Source organism: Mauremys mutica, chromosome 1 (assembly GCF_020497125.1).
Source record: "Mauremys mutica isolate MM-2020 ecotype Southern chromosome 1, ASM2049712v1, whole genome shotgun sequence".
NCBI classification, from domain to species: Eukaryota; Metazoa; Chordata; order Testudines; family Geoemydidae; genus Mauremys; species Mauremys mutica.
In genome coordinates this window covers 165,691,278-165,710,191 of record NC_059072.1, presented here as the reverse complement: position 1 = coordinate 165,710,191, position 18,914 = coordinate 165,691,278, and the positions used below count along the sequence as shown (strand labels likewise).

General features: G+C 44.9%; 1 protein-coding gene and 1 long non-coding RNA gene across 2 annotated transcripts in view; both read right to left on the bottom strand.

The window, feature by feature from the left end:
* ADGRG7 (adhesion G protein-coupled receptor G7) overlaps positions 1 to 598 on the bottom strand; it is a 29,717-nt gene extending 29,119 nt beyond the window's left edge. The window contains exon 1 of the mRNA XM_045001760.1: positions 463 to 598. Coding sequence (XP_044857695.1) covers positions 463 to 473 — 11 coding nt within the window. The 5' untranslated portion in view covers positions 474 to 598. The remainder of the gene's footprint in view (positions 1 to 462) is intronic.
* Positions 599 to 3,530: 2,932 nt separating this feature from the next.
* Positions 3,531 to 18,914, bottom strand: part of LOC123361686 — a 32,460-nt gene continuing 17,076 nt past the window's right edge. The window contains exons 3-4 of the long non-coding RNA XR_006576192.1: positions 4,503 to 4,622; positions 3,531 to 3,574 (exon numbers count right to left, since the gene is read on the bottom strand). This is a non-coding gene — a long non-coding RNA (uncharacterized LOC123361686). The remainder of the gene's footprint in view (positions 3,575 to 4,502; positions 4,623 to 18,914) is intronic.

Here is an 18,914-nt window from a genome sequence, read left to right as displayed (position 1 = left end):
TATTGTGATAAACCTGTTAAATAAAAATTTAAAATAAAAATGAGCTATTACTGGCGAAAAAGTCTTTGAGCCAACAGATGCATAAGTTAGTACCTCACATTATTCAAATGTAGATAGGCAAAAAAAAATGGTTAATGTAGGACATCAGGTTCAGTTGATGCTCATATTTGAATTTCAAATGTACAAAATTTGAAGTGATTGATAGAGGTGAATCCTCCATGTTGTCCCAGAAACTGAGATAGGGACACTCCACTAAGATGCTTGAGATCTGAACTCAGATCCACTGTTTAATAGCTCAGTGTATTGCAACTAGATTAGACACTTGGGTTTTGTTGTTGTTTTTCATTAAGTGAAACTGAAAAGACTGATTTTCTGTGGGGCTCGGAGAAGTGTCCCAAACATCACACTATATCCTATTAAGCCATAAAACAAAATACTTTTTTTAGTCTTGGTGAATCTCACCTGAGAATCATTTTTCAGAATCTGTCCTGCAATATCAGCAGCAGTAGAGATGTTCTCAGTGGTCAGTTTCTCTGGCACAGAAGTAAGAATCTGGGTATTATTGGCAATGGACGAAACGTTATCTGCAGTACGTAACTGTTAGAAAAAATGGTACATCACAAAAGAAAATATGAGGGAAAACAGTGGCCAATTTTATACCCATTCTCTGATGAAATAAAAGAATAGCAGGTTCACAGACAAATTATTTGCTGCTATAAACTGACACAGCTCCTATTAACTCAATAGATCTGTGCCAGCTTACATCAGTATGCAGAGAATTTGGCCCACTATACACAGTCACTCCTCCCACTCACAGAAATACAATAAAATCTAGATAAAGTCTAGATGACTAAGGGTACGTTTACACTGCAATAAAAGACCCAAGGCTGGCCTGGGTTAGCTGACTTGGGATGGGTGGGTGGGGATTCGGCTGTGGCGCTGTAAAATTACTGAGGAGATGTTTGGGTTTGGGCTGGAGCCCAGGTTCTGAGAACTTCAGGGTCTTTTATCATTGTAGACCTATCCTGAGCTTCTGAATCCATGGACTTCTGTAGCCCCTCCCACTCACAATGTGTGCTACATAAACAGAATTAGACTTGAAACGACTTTAGGAAGCTACCAGAAGAACAAAGAAAACACCTAGAGTAGCCTAGTCCTTCTCTAAGTATTATTAAGGTATTAGTAAGGTTGCAAAATTAAGCGCTGAAATAGGAAATGTCAGAATTAACATTGCCCGTGCAACCTTAATTAGCACCCCCACTCCCACCCCTGGGTAGGTATTGTGACAGACCCAAACCAGTGGGATTCAGGAGTCTGGTAGAGGGCAAATATACTAGTCACTGGATGAGTAGTTTTCTGTTCCCTAAGTGACCAGAGAGGGGCTGCACTAGAGTAATCAGGAACCTGCTAGAACCAATCAAGGCAGGCTAATCAGGGCACCTGGGTTTAAAAAGGAGCTCACTCCAGTTGGGGGGGGGGGGAGAAGCCCGCGGAGAGGAAGCCCGTGTGAGGAGCTGGAAGCAAAAGGCGCAAGGAGTGGGAGTGCTACAGGAGGACTAAGGAGTACAAGCGTTATCAGACACCAGGAGGAAGGTCCTGTGGTGAGGATAAAGAAGGTGTTTGGAGGAGGCCATGGGGAAGTAGCCAAGGGAGTTGTAGCTGTCATGCAGCTGTTACAGGAGGCACTATAGACAGCTGCGATCCACAGGGCCCTGGGCTGGAACCCGGAGTAGAGGACGGGCCCGGGTTCCCCCCAAACCTCCCAACTCCTGATCAGACACAGGAGAAGTTGACCCAGACTGTGGGGAAGATCACTGAGGTGAGCAAATCTGCCAATAAGCGCAGGACCCACCAAGGCAGAGGAGGAACTGTGTCACAGTCTACATTGTGTTACAGTCTTTAATTACATGATCACATACTATTTTTGCCACAGGACCCCTGCCTCATTCAAGGGCTGGACCTTCTCTGGGGGTGAGTCGGGTTTATGTAGTAAAGGAGGCTGTTGTCTGCAGGACCCCTGCTTCATGTGTTGCAGAAGCTGGAGAGGATGTAGTGAAGGAGACAGGAGACTGATGGAAGAGAGGATGATCTCAAAGTTATGACAGCTTAATGCTGACCTGGATAATTGGATTCATGTGCCCATATGCCTTATTTACTGCACACTATTTAAACTCTGGCCTGGATATAGTATTAATTTCTCATGGTACCTATCGCTGTTATATCTGAGTGCTTCAAAATCCTTAGTTTATTTTCAAATTACCCCCATGTTACAGATGGGGTACTGAAACACAAAGATTAAGGTCAGAAATATCCACCAACGTGGGGCTCCCAACTTGAGACTCCTATGACCCGATTTTTTTCAGAGACCTGAGCATTGAGAGCACAGGAGAAACAAACAGTCTGGGTTATGGGCCTGATCATTACAGATATAGCTTTCCCAAATCTTCCATCATCATTTGTAATTGAAAAATGCTGAGTTTTCTTTAAAATTCACTAGGTGGCAGTCTAACTTCAAAAATTAAAAAATATTGTGGAGGACAATTTAAACTGAAGACACAAATACAGAGCCTATGCTATTACTATTAGTAGTAGTAGTAAATATTTATATTATGGTAGCTGTACAGTCTGACACTGTACCGAAAAAGAGAGACAAACCCTGCCCTGACAGGCTCACGATCTAAAGATCAAACAGAACAAGGACAGAGTTGGTGACAGTACATGGGAGCAAATAAATATGATGAAGAATTGGCACCTTTGCTAGTTACGTGGATTGTAGCTTTCTTGTTTGGTTTTGTTTTAAATTGGGGTTTAAAGTAGCTACAGCTACACTCTAAGAAGGCATAAAAGTTTGCAGGCTCATGAGTTTTAAAATAATTAGCAAAAAGCCCCTATACTTTGGAATGCCAACGTAAGAGAGAACCTAGGGGACAATGTATAAAGCTACTTCTCCTCTCTTTTCTCCCAATTTATTTTAGGGTGGAGTTTTCAAGTGTTCAGCATTGAACTCTGCTCCCACTCAAATAAAATGGGAAGTCACAGGCCAAAAGTGAGTGCTTTTGAAAATCCCACCTTTATTTATTTTCTGTATGTGCAGCTGTATTGCAATATGGAATCATATCTGATGGCCTGGAACAGGTTGAAAGCTTCATTATATTTTATATCAGTTTTATTGGTGAAGACAAATCTGTTATTTATCCTATTTTCTAATGAACCTATCTTTATAAATCTGTGACATACCATTTTACAGTAATAAAAAGTTTAGTTCTTAAATAGTGGGAAAATACTCACTGGGCTAGGGAAGAGCAAAGCAGCCAGAATGTACTGGTGATTTTAGCCCGTTTCTTGTTTCAACCAACTCCGCATTTGGAATCCGTATCCCAAACTCAGATCATGAAGGTCATTATAGCCCCCCTTCACTGTAGTTGTAGCAACCCTTTAAATGACATATTAAACGACAAGAGTACCTCATCCATTAGAGTTTTCAGGTTTATACTGCAGTTCACAAACGTCACATCATCTAGAGTAGGTGTTCTTCCTATTTTGATGCACTTCCGGCTTGCTTTTGGAGTACCAGCTTTAATTTAAAAACAAACAAAAAAAAAGTCCTTTCACAGTCATATGATGTCAGCATGCTTTGCAGATCCCCGTTAACCCTTATGATTTTTTAAATTATTTTCTTCTCAGGGCCTGATCCTGTAACTCTCACTCATATTTGTAACCGTTATTCAAACAAGTAGTGCTATTGATGTCATTGGGTTTATTCATGTAAATAGGGGAAGGATTAGTTACATAAGTAAGGGTTGTAGAATCCTACCCCTTAAGCAGGTAATTTCCCCCCCACAATAGGTTTGAAAATTTGTCACAGGTTACCAGCAGAAATATAGTGGAGGCAGTAACAATATAAATATTACGGAACAAAGAGATGTCCTACAGATCATCAGACATTGTATGTAGTGTAAACTCACTGTGTTATATAATATTCAACTGACCCATTTCCTACTCCTGTTTTTTACTTACAAAATACCCACAATCCAATCAGAATAAAGGGATGATATTTTAATAACTTTTCCTGAAACATTTCTCTGTCATATGGTGCAATTAAATTAATTCTCTGCACAGTAGTAGCTGACTTAATCACCACCTCAGTGGTTTATGTGATATGAGTTAGTGATCTCAGTCCAGTTCCAAGTGTCCAGGTATCCCACTCACAAAACTCACCATTCAGGACTAGCATTTTTGTTGGCCATCTTGGAGACCAAGGACATGAAGAGAAAATTATATTTATTTACATTGACATATGGAGACTAAATTACATCTTCACCTTCATAGGGATCAGCATCAAAACATAGTAGCAGCGCAGTGTGGGGAGGGCTGTATCTATTCAGGGGTTAAATAGAGGACTTCCATCTCCTGGTCTGATAAGCTGACATCTTTCACCAGCCTTAAATTCATTTGGGGGGGGGGGGCGAGTGGGAAGGAGGGAAGAGGAAAGAAACACCTACCATTTACAGTGTTGTTTTCACATTTTTCTGCAGAATAGCCAAATCTGTCTACTACAATTCTTGTAAAAGTAAACTTTTTTGAAGAGTTGACTACGTAAGTACTATCTTCACAGAAATTAGCTGTGTAGGGAACAAAATACATTCAGGTTAAATACTATCATTATGTAGAGCAATTTTCAAGAACACAAAATATAAAGCTAGAAAGGAGGTGATTATAACTTTAGACTTGTGACTTAAAGCAGTGGTTTTCAACCTTGGTCCATGGACTCCTGGGGGTCTGCAAACTGTAAGATTTTCAAAGGGGTCTGCACCTCCATTCAAAATTTGTAGGGGTCCACAAATGACAAAAGGTTGAAAACTACTGCCTTAAAGGGACAATTACAGAGACAAAGTGGGTGAGGTAATGTCTTTTTGTGACACTGAGCCAGAAAGGGTTAAGCAACTAGCAGGCTAAATGACCCAAATTCAACCTTTAAAGACATATTAGAAAAGTATATAAAGTAGTAATTAGGGCCATTCCTTATAAATAGCTAACAAAGCCATGTTAGATAAACTAGAGCTTTGAAATGTGAACCCGTATTGTCGAGAATAAGAGGTAAATAGTAACTGTATGTGTTTACCTATCTCTTGTTAGACGTTAACCACATAACCAGATTAGCTTGTGGATGCTAACTCCCTTTTGTGTTGTAAGTATATTATATTATGCTTATGTATGGTTCAGTTAACCTTAAGATCAAAGATGTAAGATATTGCAGGAAATATTACTTACATTGTCTTCAGTTTAAATTGTCTGTGCCATAATGGAATGCCTTGATAGTTTGAATGGATAATTGCCTTATGTTAATTAATACTACTAGTTTACCTGTGTATACATAGGAAATAGGGATTTTTACTTCAAAGCAATTCATGTGCATTACCTATTTTTCATTCAAGGAACGCCTTCTGTGTTGTTATACTGTCAAAAGGCTATCGCAGCCTGCCAGAGATATATAAAAGAACTCTAGGGCCTCAATCCTGTACTTGAGATCTTAAACTTGGTCAGGGGAAACCTGAGTTGGAAGACTGAAGTCTCCAGCTCCAGTCTGGATTACCCTGCTAATTCTCATGGAAGAATTTGAACAAACTCTATATATGGACTGCCTATTTGGACTATAACCTGAAAAAATGATTCTGGAAAGAACTTTTTGCAACTCAGCAGCTCACCATCTCTACTAGAGGATTAGGCCAAAAGAAACCTGATGAGGTTCAACAAGGACAAGTGCAGAGTCCTGCACTTAGGACGGAAGAATCCCATGCACTGCTACAAACTAGGGACCGAGTGACTAGGCAGCAGTTCTGCAGAAAAGGACCTAGGGGTTACAGTGGACGAGAAGCTGGATATGAGTCAACACTGTGCCCTTGTTGCCAAGAAGACTAACGGCATTTTGGGCTGTATAAGTAGGGGCATTGCCAGCAGATCGAGGGACATGATCATTCCCCTCTATTCGACATTGGTGAGGCCTCATCTGGAGTACTGTGTCCAGTTTTGGGCCCCACACTACAAGAAGGATGTAGAAAAATTGGAAAGAGTCTAGCGGAGAGCAAAAAAAATGATTAGGGGGCTGGAGCACATGACTTATGAGGAGAGGCTGAGGGAACTGGGATTGTTTAGTCTGCAGAACAGAAGAATGAGGGGGGATTTGATAGCTGCTTTCAATTACCCGAAGTGGGGTTCCAAAGAGGATGAAGCTTGGCTGTTCTCAGTGGTAGCAGATGACAGAACAAGGAGTAATGGTCTCAAGTTGCAATCGGGGAGGTTTAGGTTGGATATTAGGAAAAACTTTTTCACTAGGAGGGTGGTGAAGCACTGGAATGGGTTACCTAGGCAGGTGGTGGAATCTCCTTCCATAGAGGTTTTTAAGGTCAGGCTTGACAAAGCCCTGGCTGGGATGATTTAGTTGGGGATTGGTCCTGCTTTGAGCAGGGGGTTGGACTAGATGACCTCCTGAGGTCCCTTCCAACCCTGATATTCTATGGTTCTACTATGAAACTTACATAAGAACTCTATTCATATCTGTACATAAAATGATCTTTTAACCACAATACCTGTACTCTTTCTTCTTTTTTTTTATAAATCTTAGTTTAGTTAATAAGAATTGGCTGTAAGCATGTATTTGGGTAAGATCTGAAATATTCATTGACCAGTTGGGTAAAGTGTCCGATTCGTTGGGATTGGTAGAACTTTATGTATAATGAACAAGATTTTCAATAATCCTCATCATAGTTGACTTGCCTGTCTGGGTGAGAGCCAAGGGCTCAGTTGCTTTAAGGGAGCTGTGTATTTGGCTTCTGGGTAACCAGTAAGGTATTGGGTAACCAGTAAACTCTTTTGTTGCTGGCTTGGTGGATCTAATTACTAGAATAGCCACCAGTTTTGGGGATCAAATGCCCCATTCTTTGCAGTTTGCCCTGATTGAGCAACCTCAGTCTGTCCTCTCCAAGTGACAATGGTCACACTTGTATTGGACCAACTTCTGTTGGTGAGAGAGACAAGCTTTAGAGCCACACACAGCTCTTCTTCTGGTCTCCTTGCATACAACAATTAAAGGGACATTGTGAAGTTACAAATTATGGGCCAGATCCTCAGCTGTTGTACCTCCACAGAAGATAGTGTAAGGGATTAGACCCTTACTTTTCACTATCTGTGCTGCCCGTATTTGGGGGGCGAGGGGTTGGACAATGAAAATAGACTAGCTAGTTTCACTAGCCAGGTGCTAGTTGTGATGCTGTAGGAAATAATGTACCAGGTTAACCACACACAACAGCATAGAGTCATACACCGTCACGTCACAAATTTTTTGCTGAAAAATAGCTGTTTGTCTAGTCAGAAAAACAGTTTATATGTTGAGGAAATTTCTGAATGTGTGTCATAATATCTGTAATTAGTGAATCTGGAATTAGATGAAGCACAGAAAGAACTCATTGCTCAGGAAAATATTTCTCTAGAGCAGATTAAAGTTGATGTTCAGGTTAAAGCCCTAACTGAGGAAGGAAAGGACAAATTTTTTGTGGGAGAAGGATGTAGTAAAATGAGGCCCTGAAACATAAGCCTTGTATCAGGCCCAGTATGAGGCCTGAACTAAAGTAATGGTCAAGACTTTGCTAACATAAAGCAAAGGTAAGCTGTGAGCCAGTGGCAGGCCCTGCTCACAGAAGTTGTCAAGAAGAAAGCTGCTAATTGCACATATACACATATCTAAAAGGTATCGAGCACTAATAGGATGAACATGTGCCACGATGGTGTTGAGTCTGAACTTTTTATGAGTTTAAACTTAATCCAGACTTGATGTCTCTATCTGAAACTTTTAATCAAAAGCTCTGACCTGCGAACTACTCATGACACCTCCCCCTCCCAACAAGTAGCCATCTCCTCCTTTGTCTTTTCTAATTTACATTTTAACCTGTTTTATCCTGTAGAATCTTCATTGATTATGCATGACCATTATGATCTGTTAATCACTTTGTTTACTTCTGTGTATAAACATTGATGCTCACCCCTAATAAACTTGCCACACTTACTCCGAAGCTTTTCTCTTAAGCTAAGGATGGTGTGAGCCCGTTGAATTCAACGAATTGTTGTCTGGATCTCTGACAGATTTCTGAGCCCTGTCTATACCAACTCCGCACAAACTCGGGTGCTGGAGAGGTGAGTAGGACTTGCTTTTTACCTAACAATTTGGGGGCTCGTCTGGGATTCCTTCTGGTGCGGTGCCTCTGTCCAGTGGTCAACCACTCATATACGAATTGGCAGGCGCCACGGGAGATTTTCTCCCCAGCCAATTCAATATTGAGGGGTCGTGTACTGGACAGCAGGATAAACGCCAGTTGGAGGGCTCCCTGTCAGACACCATGGGTCAAGGGACTAGCGTGCCTCTTGAGAGTCCGCTGGGGAATGTAAATAAGTTATGGAATTGAAGGAAAACTCCCAGTACAGACAGGAATGTCTAGGAGGAAGTTGTACACACTGTGTGTAAGGAATTGGGACTGGGTATACCGCGGTATTGGCCGACCCGGAGATTGAGGTGGCCTTACGTATGGCTCTTTCGAACAGGCTGCCTTAAGAGGAGTAAGGAAGCCAGATCGAAAAAGACCATCCGGGACAGTTATGTTAACTAGGATTTGTTGGGACACAGCAGCAGAGCTGTGGAAAATCTTTAAAAATTATGGCAGTCAGGTATTCTCCCGAGAGTGAACCCCCTCCATGTTATTTCGATGAAGGGTGTAAACCACGGCGTGTTTTTAAAACTCGTCAGTTGGTCCCACTGCACCTGCCCCTATTCCTCCGCAAGGGGACTCTCTCCAGAGAGCGCAGAGGGGAATCTGCAGGACTCCAAATTGGAATCTCTGCAGAGGGATAAGAGGTATGGAGGAATTGGAGGGGCACAACCTCGGAAGGAGTTTTGCATGGGAGAAAGAAAGGGGAAAGTAGTAAAAAGAAAGAGAAAAAGGAAGAATATTAAGTTGATGGCTTTAAGCTTTTCTTTTTTATTCGCGGTGGTATTCGAGGCAGAAGCCGTGGCCGTGGGGCATGGAATTTCAGGGTGCTCGGGGAAGAGGGTTCCTGGCAACCCCAGCCATCAGGAAATTGTTTTCAGTGCGGACAGCCCGGTCACTTAAAACGTGAATGCCCCTGGGGACGCTGCGCCAGAGGGTCCGGTCGCATCCGCGACAGATACTTACACCAGGGACAAATACACCCCTGCACCACCAGCCCAGCCCCGTTCCTCAGGCCTGGATCAACTACGGGCAACAGCAGCAGCTGTGCAGCAAACTCAGCCTTCTCTCAATGACGGTTACCCCGGGGGCGAAGGCAAACAATGTGATGGTCTTATTTCCTTAATGTCTTTAGCCGGCTCTTTCCTCAACTTTTCTCCCCTCCCAGCAAAGAGCCTCATCTAACCCTTTCAGTCTCAGGGGACTGCCTGTCTGTTTCCTCATTGATACTGGAGCTACTTTCTCTCTTTTAAAATCATGCCCCCTCTCCCTGGCTATCCTCTGAGGTTAAAACTCCAACTGGGTGGAAGGCAAACCCACATTCTCTGGGACTCGAACTTTGCCTCTAAATGTTATTTATGCTGATAAATGTTTTTCTCACCGTTTTCTTTTTTCCCCAGCTTGTCCGATCCCTTTGATGGGCCGGGGATTTACTCTGTAAGCGTGAGGCTACTTTAAACCTGCCACTCCTGAAGGGGTAGGATTATTGATGACAGTGTTAGGAGATTCGGCCCTAAACTCAGGGTAATTGGGAGAAACCCCCCCCTCTCTCTCCCCTGACCTCACTGACTTGCCTTTAACCCTCTGGGGAATTTCTTTGACACAGATGTTGGCCTGCTCCTTTCGGCAGAGCCAGTAAGGCTTCAAGTGAAGCCCCTCCTTAGACCCCCCCCCGTCAGTTCCCCAATACCCCCTGTCGCTGGAAGCCCGGGAGTGGCATCCGCCCCATTGTCGAGGGATTCATTGCACAAAAAGCTAGTCCGCCCTCAGCGCACTCCCTGTAATACCCCTTACTACTGCCTGTCAAAAAGCCTCCTAAAAAGGACGGAGACCCTATTCGTTGGCGCTTTGTACAGGATCTACGGGTTATTAATCAGTATGTGTCCCTCTTCATGCAGTAGTTCCTGATTCAGCTACTATCATCAGCCAAATCTCCCTGGGGATGCCTGAGTGGTTCACTGTTATTGACTTAAAAATCAGCCCTTTTTTTCAGCATACCTGTGCACCCAGACTCTCAATATCTCTTTGGTTTCACCTGGGGAGGGACAAAGTTATGTCTGGCAACGACGTCCTCAAGGCTACAGGAGACAAGCCCCACGATTTTCATAGCCAATGCCTCCGCCAACGATCATTGGAAGGCTTCACCAGTCGGCAGGGGATCCACGTTAGTCCTATACGTAGATGACATCCTAACTAGGTAACCGCGAAGAAGCCGCCCTCTGCATCGATGGTAAGGCACTTTTATTATACCTACACACCAGAGAGGCCACAAGGTAGACCCTAACAAGATTCAGTGCGGTCTCACAGAAGGTTCCGATATCTGGGCTTCCTGTTAACCCCAGAGGGGAGACAAAATGAACCCAGGTCCGCATAAAGACTATCCAAAACTGCCCTCTGCCAAACACCAAGAAACAACTTCCAATAGGTTTCTTAGGATTAATTGGCTTCTGTCGCCCTTGGTTGCCGTCCTGTGGGGAGTTGAGCAAACCGCTCCACCGACTCACTGCTAACGCTTGCTCCTGACCCTTTGCAGTGGTCCCCAGACACGATTCAAGCCTTTCAGTTACTCAAGTGGGGGGGGGGGACAGTGTGGCCTCCTCCATGTCTCTCCGCCCCCCCAATTACAGCAAACCCTTTTCACCTTTTTGGTCCACGAGAGGGGGCGGAATTGCTAGTGGCGTCCTTACCCAGCTGAGCCGGGCCCACCATTTTCTGCTTGCTTTTTTACTCCCAGCAGATTGACCCTGTCGCTCAGGGAACCCCATCCTGCACCCGGACTCTGGGCAGCAGCTGCCCTGCTGATCACAAAGGCAAAGAGCTGACCCTGGGTCATTTTACCACGGTCTGGACCTCTCATGCCTTGTCAGCCGCTTCTGCGTAGGGGCACGACCCAAGTCTTTTCGTCCCCATCGTCACAGCAGCTAGAGGTCCGAACTCCTAGAAGACACTAACCTAATTTTTGAAAGATGTGGGCCCCTTAATCCAGCTACCTTGCTTCCTGACCAGCCAGTCCTCCAGGATCATCACAACTGTGTGGAAGTAGTTCAAATGAGCATCTTACAGATAAAAGAACAAAACCTGTTTGACGTGCCACTGGACAACCCTGATTGCATCCTCTTCTCGGACGGAAGCTCCTTCTATGTTAATGGTTATGCAGTCACCTCTGAATGGGACATTCAAGAGGCCTCCTCACTGCCCCAGGCAACTGGGGAGCCCAAGCCGCCGAACTCTATGCCCTGGCCCCGAGCTTGCCAGTTGGCCGCTGGTAAGACCGTTTACCATTTTTACTGATAGCAAGTATGCTTTTAACCCTGTACTGGTACCGCTGCTGAACTACAGTCGTGGGGAAAGCCTCTGGAGCCACTCTGGTCAAAGGGACCTGGCCTTATGCCGGATGGCCGAGCCTGCCTCCCTCGCTCCACATACCCCGTGGCAGTTTGCTGGCACCATGATAAAGGGGGGGGTCACTACGGCACGCACGCCCTTGTGAACACCATCGCTCGCTTTTGGTATGCTACCAAGGCATTCAACCCCTACTGCCTGTCAACTAGTGAAAAGCATGCAGCACATGTCAGCGAAATGGACCTGCTCCGCCTCTTAACAAAATTAAGGGTGGAAGACCGCCGCCTGCTGTTCCATTTCAACATCTTCTCAAATTAAACTTTGCAGATATGCCCAAAGGCTTTTGGGAAAAAGCACCTCCTTAGTGTTTGGTTTGCCCTCTGACGTCATGGGTCTAAGCTTTTCCTACTGCTAATTGTACTGCTGCCACAGTGGCGAAGATCCTCCTTAAAGACATTGTACCCCGTTTTTGGGCATCCCTCTCATACTTGATTCAGAATCGCGGACCCACTTTTACTGGTAATGTCCTTGGCCGTTTAGAACAAGGACTGGGCATTTCACACTCCTTCATACACCCTACCACCCCCAGTCTAGCGGGAAACGTTGAACGTATGAAGAATATGGGAGCTTAAGCTTACATTGGCTAAATACTGTCATGAAACAGGGTTTTTAATAGTGCCCTCAGGTACTTCCCTTGGTCCTGTTTCACCTTCGTACTCTCGGCCATACCCGTGTATTGGGTGGAATCCCCCATTTGAACTGCAATCTATGGACACCCCCCTTTCAAAGGCGGGGCGCTACCACGTGCTGATGTTTCACTATGGGAGGGGATCATATGACCGCGTGCCAGTTTCTCGTCACCTACAGGCCTCGCCTCCGGTAAAGGGGTACCCTTTGGAAAGCCTCGCAGTTTTCCCCCAGACCGTGCCGCTGAAGAAAGGGGGGGGGGGGGTTGTTGGGGGGCCACCCACCGTTCCAACCAGGGGACTGTGGGGTGGGGTAAAACATCGTCTGGGCGGGAGGGGGGGCGGGGGGGGAAAGTTCGTCTCGTGGTCACGCCCTCCAGCCCGAGGGGTTTATAGGGGGACGACACCAGGTTCTTTTAACAACCCAGACTGCAGTGTTCCTGGAAGGACGCAAATCCCTGGATCCACCACTCCCACGTCGGGGTGGGGTGTAGTCGTAGGGGGGTGGACCACAGGGGACGGGGGGACCAAGCAGCCCTTGGTGCCACCACTGAGGGGGGGACACTGCCTCTGACCAGTGGGGGGGGGGGACCAGCTTACCTCTTTCAGACATCAGGGGGCGGGAGGCGCGGCTTATAATGACTCGAAAAAAAATAAGAGGACCTTTTATTCTGACAACTGTAGTTTTTTATTATGCCTTTTTAGTTTATTTTCTGCTTATGAAGAATGCTGTGTTTTTGGGGGGGGTAAAGGGGGGGGGGGGGACACTACCCTGAACACTTTTCAACGTACCAAACATCTAAGGGGGAAATGGCTAAGAACTACTCCTCATGGCCAGCCACGCTTATGATTGGTGGGGAGCCTTATGGAATTGGCTGCCTGAATTTGGGTGGGTTCAAAACCTCTTGGTGGGGGGGGGTATTGTTTTGGGGCCATAGTAAATCCTTAATAAAATACTGTGTTGCTGTTATTCCAGTGTGTCCCCCTCCCTCTTTTTTTGTTATTTTGTTTTGTTAAACTCATGTGGGTCAGTTTATTCTTTTCCTACTTTTTTTTTTCAGCCAAAGGCCTTCGACTCTTGAGTTGCCCAGTGCTAGTACATTGCCAAATGCGGTAGCCCTTGGCTCCCCAAAAATGGTCGGTGTAGCTTTTGGTAATATATTGGACACCCTCCTTAACATCCCAAAGGGGTGTAGCAGTGGAGAATGTTTGAGTCTGAACTCCCACGTTCAAGCCAGTCTATGATTTTAAACTTAATCCGGACTTGATGTCCTCTATCTGAAGACTATTAATTAACTAATCCAACCACTGACCTGCGAACTACCTCATGACCCCTCCCCCTGACCAACAAGACTCATCGACATCCTCCTCCCAACAAGATAGGCCTTTGTTTCTCAATTCTGACACATTTTATGTTTTTTATTTTAACGTTTTATTTTCTTCTCCTGTAGATGCTCCTTCATTGATTATGCATGACCATTATGTAATCTGTTAATCAACTTAGTGTTTTACTGGCGTCTGTGGTATAAAACTTGGGTGGGTTAAAACCTCTTGGTGGGTATTGTTGGGGCCAAAAAACTTGCCACAGTGTGTCCCCTCCCTCATAAACTTGCTCCGAGCTTTTATTCTTTTCCTTATCTTAAGCTAAGGATGGTGTGCCAAGCGGCCCATTAAAAGGGATCAACGAATAGCTTTGTCTGGTCTCTGACAGATATCTGAGAACCCCAGATATCTGAAACTTTTAATCAAAAGCCTCTGACCTCTTGCGAACTACTATGACACACCCCCTCCCATAGCCATCTCCTTCCTTTGTTCTTTCTATTTACATTTTACCTGTTTTATTCCTGTAGAATCTTCAATTGATTATTGCATGACCATTATGATCTGTAATCACTTGTTGTTTACCTTTCTGTGTATAAACATTGACTCGGTGCTGGCACAAACTCGGGTGCTGGACTCCGAGCTTTTTCTCTTAAGTGAATGGTGTAGCCCATTGACTTGCTTGACAGATTTTACCTAACAATGGCACCAGAACATCCCAATACGAACACATTCCACAGAGATAGCAAGGAACAGGCTGACTCATCTTAAAGATAGAGTCAAAAGGATAATATGATGGATAGACTTGTTTGTTTGAACCAACCTGTACAAGAAGGGAGGCAGCACCCTAATATGTAAAGGGGATTGTATCTCAGTGCATCAGAAGTGATATGTAACTTGTTTGTACCTGTGTGTAAGAATGCATCCCCGAGTGGATGTCTTTGTCCAGCCTAGGGGGCAGTGGAGAGTCCCGCCATCTACTGAGCTGCATCCATTGTCAGGCAGGGCCGCCCAGAGGAGGGGGCAAGTGGGGCAATTTACCCCAGGCCCCAGGCCCAGCAGGGGCCCCCATGAGAGTTTTTCGGGGGCCCTGGAGCGGGGTCCTTCACTCGCTCCGGGGGCCCCGGAAAACTCTCGTGGGGCCCGGGCCCCCGGAGCTTCTTCGCTCCCGGTCTTCGCTGGCGGGGGGTCCTTCCTCTCCGAGATAGAAGGACCCCCCCGCCACCGAATTACCGCCGAAGCGCAGCCGGAGTGCAGCCGGGTCTTCAGCGGTAATTCGGCGGCGGGGGGGTCCTTCCGTTCTGGGACCCGCCGCCAAAGTGCCCCGAAGACCCGCGGTGGGGGCTGCACTTCCGAAGCGAGACCCGCTTCGGCGGTAATTTGATGGAGGGGGGTCCCCGCTGTGGGTCTTTGGGGCACTTTGGCAGCGGGTCCCAGAACGGATGGACCCCCCGCCACCTACTTACCGCCGAAGCGGGGCTCCCCGCCACCGAAGACCCCGGGCCCCCGGAATCCTCTGGGCGGCCCTGTTGTCAGGGAGCACATATGTACTAGCAGAACCATAGGCATCTGATTCGGGGAGCTAGAGACTGTGTTTCATTTGGAAATAAACCTGGCCAGGTGCCTTTGTACCTTATTGGAGTCTGTGGTCATTGGGGGTTCTCTCAGGGTCTGCTGTGTCAGCTATCTGCAAAGAGCCGGGACAGCACACAGAGGGAACACACGCACACAGCCGACTGTTATCAACATTGGATAGAGCAGAGCACCACACTGTTGACATCTGACGACAATGGAGATTGTTGGCAAGTGAAGCTTATAAAAGTAAGCTTGAACAGTGTAGAAGCAATTTGCTTAAAGTGGTTCAGTATGATGAGCCACTGTCTGTGAAAAACTGCAGTTTATATGTTGAGAGAAATGTTCCAATTGCTAAAAGTGTCAAATTCTCAGATAACCTTTCTTTTAAAGACTTCAGTGGGGGTGTGTAAGAGAAGGTTTAAAGGGAGAGATTGGCAAAGAAAATGTAGATGAGCCTAGGCAGACTTGTGAACTGATGGCTTTGTATAGTCAGCGGTGTGGGAAAACAATGTTAGTGGGACGTAAGTATCCCTATGCTTTACGTGCTACCAGTGCGGAGAGTTGTGACCAGGAAGGAAGTGCTCCTAAACCTGTGTCTTTTAGGGGCAATGACTTGCCTATGGAGAGTTTCTCCAATTGTTTGTCCGGTGCAAATAGCAGTGTGCCTGCTGAATTAGGGTGTATCTCCAGTCCTTTGTTTGTGGAGCAGACAGAAGGACCCTTTCAGCTTATGCTGGTTGAGCATTTGTCAGTTGTCCCAGAGTTTGTTCTGGACTTAGCTGTCACCCACGGAGAAAGTGTTCCTAAACTTGCTTCTGTTAGGGATAATGACATTATAACTAGGTTACATCTGGTTAAAGTCTCAACTAACTCCCAGGGACTGGGCGATTCTGGTACTTCTATCTTGCCTGTTGCTAGTGCGTTGCTGGGTAAAGATATGACAGCTCTGTTTAATCAGGTGGATATGACCAGAGCACAAGGGAAGCATGAAGGTGATTTAACTGTGTTACCCACTACCATTGTAGAAACTTGTGACAAGGAGGGAATGATGGGCCCTAAGCTTCTGTGTGGTAACCTGCATGTTGCCAGTAAGAAAAGCTGCAGAGGGAAAGAGAGTACCTCAGGGCCGTCCTTAGGCATACACAACATTCACATCTGCATAGGGCACCTGAAAATTTGGGGCACCATTGGGTCTTAGTGTCCACCATCCTAGCTCTTCCTATCACTGTTCTGACCCTTCCTGCAGGCTCCCACAGCTGGCTGTTGCAGCCTGGTGACTCTTCCTTGGGAGGGGATCTAGTAGTTAAAAGTGAAAAAGCATTCCGGCCTGCCAGACCCATTAGCACAACTGTTAGAGAGCTATTCAAGGGGTAATTAAACCATTTAACAGGCATTTGCTAAACCCCAGGTATATACTGTCAGTTTCTGAATTTACTGAGAAAAACAGTTGTGCATGACCGTAATATTTACTCAGAACATGTCAGTCTACAGGACCTTAGTTTAAAATTTGCTTTAAAAATATTTAATTAGTGAGTTGGTGAAGATTATAAAATCACATCTCTAAAAAATCTTTGCATAGATTTCTTGATGCACAATCATCTTTAGCCTTAAATACTTGGATCTTCAGACATATAGTTTTTTAAATAAATCCTCCAAAAGATCACCCTTATCTAAAATAAACATTTTAATTACTATAGTAAAAAAAACTTGCTTCCAAAGTCTTCCTGTCCTTTCTGTCCATCCCTTTCCCCCTTCACCCCCTCTCCCCACACATTGAAAAGAGCCTATCAAGGGACAACACTCCTTTCCTTCCAGATAGCTGGCCAAAGAGTTTCCCTTTCTTTACTTCTGTCTATCTGATTAACTAGTTTTAAGAGAACCCTCCAGCAAAATCAGTACCTTAGTAAGTTATAAAATCCTTTGTTATGCCTAAAATCTTTGGAAACATTTTTAAAGTTGGTGAAATTTCATAAACATGTCTCTCGTTAGGGAGATCACACACAGTAAATTAATGTTCTTTTTTCTAAAAGCAGTGAACATTGTTATGAACACACTAAACCTCTGTGACTGATTAATTTAAAATAATGTCTTTGTTTCAGTGAGTTAAATATGTAGTAATCTGGAATGATTACTTTATGAAGGCTTAAGAGTACATTTAAAATATAAAATCAGCTTAGAAATATTAAGAAAATGTAAAACAGAGAAGAGCTGCATCATGTATTCCATAACATTTAATGTTGTATTCAGCAAGACAGCTGACTCACCCTTACTACAACATTTTTGCAAATAAATGTCTGACAAACTTCAGGGCATATCAAAAAACCTGTAACTTCCATTTTTTATTCCCAAGTTTAGTGCTTTTAATTAGGTACCTTCTGCATGTCCATTCTGCATTAGGGAGAGGGTACGGGGGTCTCTGCGGGGAACTGTGATGCATCTCGTTATCCTTTGCTGTCTCATTTCTCCCTCCCCCCCAGCTTGGGCTGTCATCGGGCATAGCAGCACCAGTTTAATAATACTGCATAGGGCCTCATAAATCCTAAAGACAGCCCTGGAGTACCTGTAACCCTTATTCAGCTGTGTATGGATCCACTGACCTTGCTTTAGAAAGATCCAGCATGGCTAGCTTAGAGAAGGTTCCAGATGGAGTGAAAATTGTTAGGGAGTTTGAACAGCCCTATAACCAAGTGGCTGTCCTTGGCCAGCATATTGGGGAGAATATGTTGCTGGAACATGAATGCACCCTTGCTGATTCTTTAGGTGAACAGTTTGTGTCTCAGGTTCAGAGGGGAAACTGGGTAGCTGAATCTACAGAGCAGAACAGTCTTATGATTGAACCCTGAAGGATGCAGGAGGGAAGCAGGCAAACACTCACCCCTACATGCTTTGGATATATCTTGTAGTCTCTTAGGCCTGGTCTACACTGGGGGGGACAGATCTAAGTTACGCAACTTCAGCTACGTGAATAACGTAGCTGAAGTCGAGTACTTAGATCTACTCACCGTGGTGTCTTCACTACGGTGAGTCAACTGCTACCGCTCCCCCGTCGACTCTGCCTGCACCTCTCGCCAAGCTAGAGTACAGGAGTCGACGGGAGAGCGTTCGGGGGTCAATTTATTGTGTCTAGACTAGACGTGATAAATCAATCCCCGCTGGATCTATCGCTGCCCGCTGATCTGGCTGGTAGTGAAGACATACCCTAAGGGGAGTTGAGTACATCTGATTCCATTCTGATTGGTAATGGAAGGACATCAGCACCCTGCTTCTAGGGCTAGGGAAAATGATTGTATCTTTTTAAGACAGAATTCAGCCTTGGAATAGATAACAGATGAGAATTTGAAAGCTAGTGTCTGAGTAGATGCAAATTACCTTGCTGTCAGAGATTAGCAGGGAGGGGGATTTGCATATAGGTGTTTGCATAGAGGATACACCTGGCCAGAGTTTGTAGGGATAAATTAGCTATTTTCAAGAACTCCAGGCAAGATATGAAAGTACAATCCACTATTGCCATGGGTGAAGGGATTCAGTAACATTGTTACGTCCACAATAAACCTTACTAAGAAAAAGCCTGTTATAGTAAAACTTGATTTTAATAAACCATTTCTGTTATACACTGACAATTCTGATGTTGAACTGTAAGCTGTAATAATACATAATAAAGAATGAGAATTACTGTGATGCATTAAACATTGTCTAGAACACTGCACCCCTTTCTGCATCAATTTTGCATGGGAGG